Below are 10,148 nucleotides of genomic sequence, written 5' to 3' on the forward strand. Positions count from 1 at the left end.
TTAATTCATCAGTATGGACTGAAAATAAGAGTTTTTGAGAAATATAAGTACAGAAATAGTATTCCCTGTGAATATTAGCTAACTGCAGTGAATGAACTGGAATGCTTTGATGTTTTAGGCATCGTTTGAACTACTAACAAACAGAAATCCCATTATAGCTGTGGATTTAATACTACAGGCTTTAACAAGTAATAATTCAGATATTTTTCTGATTAAAGTTGAAGTCTACAGAGTCATTATGACTGCTTCTGTCACAGTGTTTTAGTCCTTCCATACTTAAAGCCTTCAATGGAATAACTACTTCATGCTTCTATGTACTTCTAATTTTTTGTGATAAAGGTGTTGAGTAAAATTTTACTATAACATGTAACAAACAACGCTTATCTCAGGGCTGTCATAAAGACAAACCAGAAACCAGAATGTAAAAACAGAGCAACGATTCCTTCTAAAGTGCCCAATCCAAGAGAGAGACATGGAGAGACTTGACAGAAACACAAGTACAGGGAGAGACAAACCAAATTTGAGAGAATAAAGAAAAAGGAAAAAACATTGATCTATGTAAAGAAACCTTTAAATCACCCACAAAGTTAAAAAATACTTTTAAAATGATGTGATGGTGTTCTTCAGTTGCACGGATCAAACTAATGTAAATTCTACATTTTAATTGATCCTCTGAATTTTCTTGCATCACCAACAAATTATGAAATTGAAACTGTCAAAGCTTCAGTATTTGAACATTGAATGGTAATAATATGCCGCTGTTTAGAAATTTTAATGGTGGAGGGATCAAGTTCAAAATATTGGCACCTGAGAAGATTTACTGGAGGTTCTAAAAAATATCCAAATTCAGGAGTTCAAAGCTTGTGGATCAAAAATTGGCAACAATTAGTTTTAGAGAAGAGATAAGAAACCGTGAGACATTAAGTTGTGTTACAATTTACTTTGAATTTTCCTTATTTGAAGAATTACCAGGTGAACAAGATACACAAACATTACTGGTATAACTTCAGTCATCCCAAATATAGGTCAGACTGACATACTGTCACACAGACATTGCAATAAACATTTTCATCATAAAACCCAACTAAAAGCTTGTTTGAGAAGTTATTCATGTGAAACCTTTATTGTTTATTTGAACTACACATTGACTGAGTAACAGTGGTACAATTATACAGTACATGAATTTGATAAAGTAGAAAACGAACACAAATGGATGCTTAACCAAAAGAAACACAAATTACGAATTCTACAAATTCTAATTGTATTTAGAGAGGAAAAACAGAAAATCTTAAGTTGATCTTAGCATACTGACTAAAAACGGGTAATTATTGGTAACAACACCTAGATGTCTGCTTCACCATCAGTAAGTTGTAGCATGTTCACATTCTGGATACCTGTGAAGAGATAAATTATTTTGTGTCAAATTTGTCTGATTTATGCACACAATAACATAAGTACAGGTGTTATAAAATGATAGACTCCTTTACCTCTGTTAACTAACAAAATCTCAAATAGTCAGAAATTTATTAAGAAAATTTATGCAAGTTCCCCCAATTGACCACAGCAAATAATAAAAATAAAAAAAACTACAAACTTCTGAGAGTTTCTTGCTTAAAATGACAGATTAAATGTTAAATGTTTTTGAAAAAGATACAACTCATTACCTAACCATCTGACTACTTTAGGAATGTATTATAAAGAGCAACTTGCGTACCTTTTTAAGAACCAAAATAAAAGATGCTCCTCTTAGAAATACTTTGTGCGGTTGAGAGCTCGTTGAGCCAGCTGACCGGTCTCATCAGTAATTTTTTCCCAGTCCGTTTGACCCACCACAAATCCGATGGCGCGTTTTCGCTCTGCATCTTTTTTCTCTTCAAGATCAGCCCATCGAACCTGAGGGAAATAAGAAAACCAGTGTTGCATTATGAGTATGAAATTAGTTTAGATTTGAATAACATGTTACAGAAGGTGTTAATACAATCCTTCACTTTTTAGATTTACATTTACATCCTTACTTTGCAACAGCATCAAACAATTTGGTAGTGTTGCATCTAAAATTTACCCGTTTCTTCCCGGGTTCAGAAGTGCGTGTGGCGTAGTCGTCTGGCAGTTGAAGCAAGTCCTCTAAGCCTGACAGGTGGTCACCTTCACGTTTCCTCTTCCCACCGATCATCAGACCGTCCAACTTGTCTTCATAAAGGGAAGATTACTGTTCAGGTCTTTTGTGCGCTCAAATAAGAAAAAAACTTCATCCATCCAATCTCAGCATTTGTCTTCTCTTTTAGAAATACTCAAAATGTTCAGCACCAGGGGCCTCATGCATAAAGGAGTGCGCAGCTTTCAGACTAAAAGTTGACGTACGGACAAATTTAGAAAAGTGCGCCGCACCAAAATATTCAGATGTATAAAACAGTGCGCACGCAAGTTCCTGCGCACCTTTCCTTTATACATCCCAATGAACGTGGAACTTAGCGCATGTGAGATACCTCCCCTGACACACCTCCATTTAAATATGTAAAAAAGTGTCCAGCCTGTGAGATTCTCCTCAGATTGTCCTCTCTGTGGGATCAGAAATGATTTTTAGATGCAGGAGAATTATACAATTCTCACAAACAAAGAGTTTAAACAATAAAAACGCAAACTATAATAAAAATCTAACACCGTGTTCAGACGCTCCTTACATCCAGAAAACACAACAAAGTCATATTTCTGTGGATTCCGGTCAGATTCATGATTTTGTGGGTTAAAACTGTCGACTGGAAAAACTTTGCGTGGCTGCCGCACATTCTCAAGGCAGGTGAAAAGTGTGCGTAAATATACGCACACTTTCACGCAACGTTGGTTTTGATACAACGTGGGCATAGAACCTGGCACATGCAACTTTTTTGTGCATACGCACCGTTTATACATCAGGCCCCAGAGCTTTTTTGTTTAAATGTTGGGTGTTGTTTTTATTAGGGTGTTAACACAGAAACAGAAAGTCAATAGAAATCAACACATAACTCACCAACAGGACATTTTCTCCAGCTTTTTATACAAACACGTGATAACAGTAATGATTAGGGCTGGGCAATATATTAAATTTAGGTTAAGTTTTTGACCTTTATATCACAGTGAAGAAACTTGACCACATGGGCTCAGCAGACCAACAGTTATCCTAAATACTGACTGAACAAATAAAAAAAACTGTCTTCTTGAAATTTAAAGCAGGCTAACCATCTTGTTGCATCCTGAAAAAAATTTGTGGTAACTGAAAGTGCATATTTTTCTGTCTTTCGAAAAGAAAAAATAGGTCCTCTGGATGGGTTCTTCTTTAGTGAAACGTTTTGTCTCTCCTCCATGAGACTTCTTCAGTCTGATGAATTTCAGGTGAACTCAGCCATAAGCACTGCCTCCACATGGTGGACATACAGGTTAGTCACAGGCAAAAGAGGACCATCACCTAATAATAGGCTTGATTAGCTCCACTGTTCGTAGAGGGTCATGTGCCCCATCACCTGACTATCGTTGGGGCCCTGATTCACATCTTTTGCTCACAGGGGCCTGAGTCATACTGGCAATAACAGCATTGTAGGAGGAGGACAACTGGACACGAAGGCCTCCACCTCTGTTTAATGGTGGACAGTTTTTCTTCACAAAGATGGCTTCCTTTACTCTGCTCTCAAACCAACGTTCCTCTCTATCAAGGATGAAAACATCTTCATCCCTGAAAGAGTGACCGCTGGCCTGTAGATGAGTAAAAACTGCAGAGTCCTGACCTGATGATGTAGCTCGTCTGTGCTGGTTCATTCTTTTGAACAGTGGCTGTTTTGTTTCCCCGATGTATAACTGGTCACAGTCCTCCTGACACTTAACAGCATACACTATATTACTCTGTTTTTGCCGGAGAACTGGATCTTTGGGGTGAACTAATCTTTGTCGTAACGTGTTTTGGGGTTTGAAAGCCACTGGGACGTCATGTTTAGAGAATAAATGTCTCAGTTTCTCTGAAACTTCCGCCACATATGGAATGACGACTGGTTTGGTTTTAGGGTCTTCATTTTCATTTTCACCTGGTTGTTGGTTGGAATCCTGTTTGAGTTTCTTGTCTGCTTTCAGAAAAGCCCAGTCAGGATAACCACACTGCTCCAGGGCCTGTCTTGTGTGTGATTTCTCTTTCTCCCTGGCTCCTGTGTTTGTGGGGACACTGTCTGCTCTGTGGTACAGACTTCTGATGATTCCTAACTTGTGCTCCAGTGGGTGATGGGAATCAAAACGCAAATACTGGTCTGTATGGGTGGGTTTGCGATACACGTCAGTTTCTAACCGTCCTCCATCCGAAACTGAGTAATCACAGTCCAGGAATGCCAACCTGCCATCTTTCACACCCTCTTGTGTGAACTTTATATATTTATCCACACTGAAGACGTCTCTTGGAGGAGAGACGAAACGTTTCACTAAAGAAGAACCCATCCAGAGGACCTACTTATTTTTTCTTTTTCATTTTTCTACCTGGATTACTGAGATACATCAGGACATTTTTCTGTCTTTTTTTTCTATGGCATATTAGATAATGATGACAAGAATTAAACAGGTCATTTTCCAAAAAAAGAGACCTGTCGTCTGAGTTTGTTAAAAGAAAATCAAAGTCAATACTGTTGGAAATATTTTGGACGAACTGCATGCAAACAAGCATGAGATTCGAAACTTCAACCATATTACCCAGCCACAGTTACAACATGTAAAATCAAACCAATCATTATTTTTTTGTGTGTTGTACTGATGCAAAAGCCTCGGAACTATACAGAATCGAAACTGATGTTATGAAATAAAGATTTGCAGAACAAGAATACCTACCAAGTTTGGCTTCAGATGTGTCCATCTCCCATTTGCTTTTTGGAATATATCCCTATGTTAAAGAAACACTGCAGTGGTTAAAATCTGGGTGATGCAGGGGTAAGGGGAGAGAACACAGCAGGGAGAGAGGCTGGATAAAAAGAGAGGAGACTGATTTATCAAACTTTAGGACATTTGACAAGAACAGCTGGAATAAAACTGCATTAGTTAAACAAAATATTACTAACATCAGCATGCAGAAAAACAATTTAAATACAAACTGTGACAAAATGGATTTTTTTTAAAAAAATAAGCTTTAATAATTAGCAGATTACTATAAAATCTGACAAATACCAACAGAAAACTATAAGTTGTTCTGTAATGCTTTGGTTTCCAGTGAGCTCATCATTTAACAGCTCATGTAGTGTATTTCTCCAAAGGTTTTAAGAAATTAAGACCAGATTTTACAGCTAGGATTCTGTTTTGTTCTTTAAATTATTATATATAGATTATTTGTTTCAGGTTTATTCAAAATTCTAAAACAATTTATTTCTGCAGGCTGTTTGGAAGTCCTATTTTTATATGCAATACAGGGCTCTAGACTAACTTTTTGCACTGGTTGCACCGGTGCGCCTAACATTTTTTCTTAGGCGCACCAGCACAAAACTTAGGTGCACCCAAATTTTCAACCACGTCGCATTTAACATCAGAGTTTTACAGGTTATTTTTTTAATCACTGTTCATTAAGGCAACATTAACTCGAAAATAATTAGTTAACAATCTAGTAAACATAAAGTTCTTTATTTGAACCAGAATTGTACAAGACCTATAACTTACTGAAAAGTATTTAAAGTGGTTACAAAAAATTCTAAGTGCAAATGTTTAAGGGCTGAACGTCTTATAAACATCTTAAACATTTCATGGTTAAATTTTTTTTAGACACAAGCCCCTCAGATGGACAGTTGCTGTAGTTTGGCCCTATTGATCTTTGGCCTTGGATAAACCAGAATGATGAACAGAGAATATTGATTAATAACAGAAATATTACTGATATTAAAAGGTTGTGCAGATTTTTATAAATAAAAACACATTAAAGTCTGCAATTTCATTAGCATTAGTTGAATCTTATTATCTTATATTATTTCACTTAAATATCTTATAGTCTTATCCTCCTGAGACCCAGAAGAACCTTTTTCAGATACTTGGAATGTAACTGTGGTGAAGTCGATTAAGTGCAAAATCGGCCTGCCATACAGGTGAGCTTCCTCATGCTGCTGAAATGATCTGCTGCGCTCACAGAGTAGACCCCGACTGTTAAATTAACAAGATGGACGAGCGAGCAACTGTCCACACCTTCTTTTCATCTCCACAGTTAACAAGAAAGAACTGTTTTTCAGACTCCGATCTGGATTTAAAAACAAACAAACAAAAAAAACCTACAGTTGTTTCACTACGCGTGTGCGCACGTGTGTTTGTGTGTACAGATTTTTGCTTCACGGTGGGGACAATTATTGACCATTTCCCTGATACACACAGCCTGGTGAGGTTAGGGTTTGGGTCAGGTGTGTAGTCTACCTGGGAGGTTATGGTTGGCTGTAGAACTGTCGGGGAAATGAATGGAAGCCAATGCAAAGTCCCCATGAAGATAGAACAACAAACGTGTGTACGCGGGAGGTGTGGAGTGGAGCTGCGAGCAGAGCGCAGTATTATTAGGAGAGATGAGACAGTCGGCAGGCGACCATTGATACTGCTGGATTAATTTTTTATGGAACATGGAAACTTATTTTCAGTGGGCGACCGCTCCCCCTCCCCCTTGAACGATCGGTCGCACCAGTGCGACCGGACATTTTTTTTAGTCACATTATTAGGAAATCAGGTCGCATTTGCGACCAAATTGGTCGCACTCTAGAGCCCTGCAATACCAGAGATAAAAAAAAATAATCTTTTGCACTGATTAAATCAATTTTTAAACTTCTATCTAAAAAAATTATGAGATTAAATAATTTTTACACCTGATAAAGTGAGTAAAGAAGTTTCAAATTCAAACTATTGCTTTCTAATTTAAACTGGAAATTTTTAATACATATATTATTATGAGGTCCAGCGTTTTAGTTCAGCTTTAGGGTTTGCACAAACATAACAAGGTTAACATGTTTAATAAATAAAACCATCATCTTTACTTCAATGCAAAAAAGTAAACAAACAAAAAAAAAACATCTAAGGAACACAAAGCAGAATAATGTAACTGCTGTAACCGTTGCAGCTCCTGGAGTGCAGCACAGCCAATAACAACAGGCTTGTGATTCCAGGAGAACACAACATTGACTTTAAAAGTGTCTCAGAAACAAAAACACAAGATAGATTAGCTGCTCAAGAAGCCAGATACAAGACAATTAAAGACAAATACATAAAAACAACAATCAGCTGATGGTGTCGTAGCCAACCAGCAAGAAGTGACCATATTTGTGCGTGTATAATGCAAAAAATTTAACCACAAAAATCATTCATAAAGTTGGGGGGAGTAAAAATGAATTTATATATTTACTTATAAATAGGCATAGTGACTCCATTGGGGTAGTACACCGATTAGATTTGGGCAAAGGGGCAAAGGTCAAGGTCATTTATGATGATTGGTAATAAAAAACTGGCATTTTCTTTTCTTCTAAGGGAGACACATCAAGGGCAGGCAGAGGAATACCAATCGATGCTTTGGCATCAAGTTCCACCTGGTTTGCTAATGTACTACTGCAATCAATTTGAATATTTTCTCATATACAACTGAAATACTGTGTTGTGGGGGATAAATCATTTATCTCCCTGTACTCCACTGTAGAATATGTCACACATAACTAAGCATAAAAACAACAGCAGTAGTTTTATTTCACTTGTTGTATATCAAACTTTTTTTTCTTCATTTTAAACCACAGAGATAGAAATATGTGGACATCAGTTTGTGTGCTCAATAGGACCAGATGAGCTGCTCCTTGATGCTGTCCATCTTGCTAATTGAACAACCGCCTTCTGCTCTGGGAGAGGATCGTTTTCAGCCGCATGCAGTAGCATGTGCCATTTCTTTTTCAAAAGGTGCACTGCAAAGGCTGAAAAATACTGAAGTCTGTATGAAACTGGGGGTAGCTTTATACACGAGGATTAGATTTATGCATTTTAAGTAAAAAATGGGGGTGTGGGGTCACATTTATACACACATAAATACAGTAGCCCTTTCATAAAGTTAAACAGAAGATGGTATGCTACTATAATTACAGACTATATCTCCATGATATTTATAGGAATTTTGGGTGGAAAAAAACAAAACAAAACCAGGTTTCTTAAATTGTTGAGTTTAAAATATAAATCTAGACTTAAAAGCAGTTTGAGTTACAGATTATTTTCTGTGCCAGAGGCATTAATGTGCAAAAACACCGCAGGAACTATGAACTGGAACAAAGTGACAAAGTAAGATCTCCATTTCTACCTTGAAATACTGCTGTTGTCTAATCTTTAAAGAACCCAGGAAGTTTTTATAGCTTCAAGAGCTTTAACTACAAAATATGTGTGTGACCACAAATAACCCAAATTATGAAGGCACTATTAAAATGTTTGTATCAACCTGGAAGCATTTAAACTGTCAATGACCAGATTTGAGAGATGAGTAATTTAGGGTGTTATCATAGGTAAGTACCTTTTCTTCCCTCAAAATAATCTTTCTGGAGTCATACTCCATAATCATACATGCCTAAAGTTTGCATGAAGTGTGTTCAGTCCATTAGTTCCTGTAGTAAAAAACATGTTCTAATGCCAACAGCAGCATAGAAAAACAAACTTGATAATTATAATTAATAAATAACTTGTTTTGTTTTATAAATGTTTATTAGGGGTGCATCAATTTCCTTAATTTTGGGAGATCGGCCGATACTTGGATAAGATCTGACTTCTTGTCTACATCCACAAAGGTCTGAAAATCAGCCAGTCAGTCACCTTTTGCTCTGCTGTGAGCACTATATAATGTCCAGTTAAAACAAGTTTGCATTGTTTCAAGGTAATTGTTCAGTGTTTTTCAACAAAATAAGACTGGAACATTGAAGGTGTCAGCTATTTAAAAAATCAATATGGGCCAAAATCTGAATCGGCAGGTTAGACATTTTAAAGATCAGTGATCAGATGGAAAGCTGCATCGGTGAACCCCTAATGTTTATATTTCAACAATTAACAGGTCAACATACCAGTCAGATGAATTATTTCTACTGTCACATTTAGTTCTATGTAGAGCAGGGTTATTCAACTGGCGGCTCGCGGGCTGGAATGGCAAAAGTTCAGCTCATTGGTTCATTCATCTCTTAAGCCAAAATCCCCAGTTTTCTACTTTAATTACTACAAGTTCTTTTAGTTAGACATAGACATGTTGGGTATCTACAGAAACATCACATTCTTGGCAAGAAGCTGGTAAAAAAACATTTCTATGAACATCCAAGACAGTTAAAACTACAAGCAGTTGAAGATAAAAAATTGTGAAATTGAAAATAAAATTGATTTAAAAATATGGCAAGTCAGAGATGTCAAAATATTATTTGTTTTTGATATTGTTTTATTATCACTACTTTCATAGGATTCTGTATGTTTTATTCATGGTTAAATGCAGCAAAATAAACTATTTCAAAGGTAACAGATCTTTGTAATACTTGTTTTATTCACATAATGACTTTAATTGCTGGATGTTTGGCCCCTGTGCTGTTGACCTGCAGTAACTGTGGCCCCCGGAGCAATTTAGTCCAATAGCTCTGATGTAGATGAATGAAGGAGGCAAATTGTTTCTTTACAAAACAACTGGTTAAGAATACATTTATTGAATGATACATTCCTACTTGAATTCACACACTTCAAATTAATTCCCAGTTTTTACCTTTTTTGTAAAATACTAGGAAAAAATGTTGGGATTTATTTGTTCTCTTGCTGAGATGCATCACCAGGTGTATGCTTCATTCCTGTCTTATTTCTTTCGATCCAATTTGACTGAATGTTTTTATGGTAAAACTCATGACTTGATACTTTTTCTGTCAAAGATAATCCGTGAGAAGATTATCTTAGTAAAACATGGCATTAATATGTTTTACTGAAACAGTCTTTTTGTGCTAACTGCTGTCAGATTTCTGGTGAAAGATTTTAAATAAAGTTCCCAGAAGAAAACACAGCCCAAACTAAATCTTTATTGCTTTGGATTTAAAACTAGTTCTTATTTAGAAATAGGGGTGTAAGAAAATATCGATACACTGAAATATCGCAATATTTCATTTCCCGATACTGTATCGATATTCTAAAGCCCTGTATCGATTTTT

At 36.4% G+C, this 10,148-nt stretch overlaps 1 protein-coding gene across 2 annotated transcripts in view; it reads right to left on the reverse strand.

Annotated features, from left to right (window-relative positions):
- Positions 1-923: 923 nt before the first annotated feature.
- Positions 924-10,148, reverse strand: part of ylpm1 (YLP motif containing 1) — a gene marked incomplete at its 5' end in the record, with an annotated part of 31,883 nt that continues 22,658 nt past the window's right edge. For both annotated transcript variants that reach the window (XM_014019451.1, XM_014019450.1), the window contains 4 exon segments: positions 924-1,394; positions 1,715-1,893; positions 2,063-2,190; positions 4,837-4,888. In XM_014019451.1, the coding sequence (XP_013874905.1) occupies positions 1,747-1,893; positions 2,063-2,190; positions 4,837-4,888 (327 nt within the window). In that variant the 3' untranslated portion in view covers positions 924-1,394; positions 1,715-1,746.

This window comes from Austrofundulus limnaeus, unplaced genomic scaffold, assembly GCF_001266775.1.
Source record: "Austrofundulus limnaeus strain Quisiro unplaced genomic scaffold, Austrofundulus_limnaeus-1.0 Scaffold222, whole genome shotgun sequence".
Taxonomy (NCBI): Eukaryota; Metazoa; Chordata; class Actinopteri; order Cyprinodontiformes; family Rivulidae; genus Austrofundulus; species Austrofundulus limnaeus.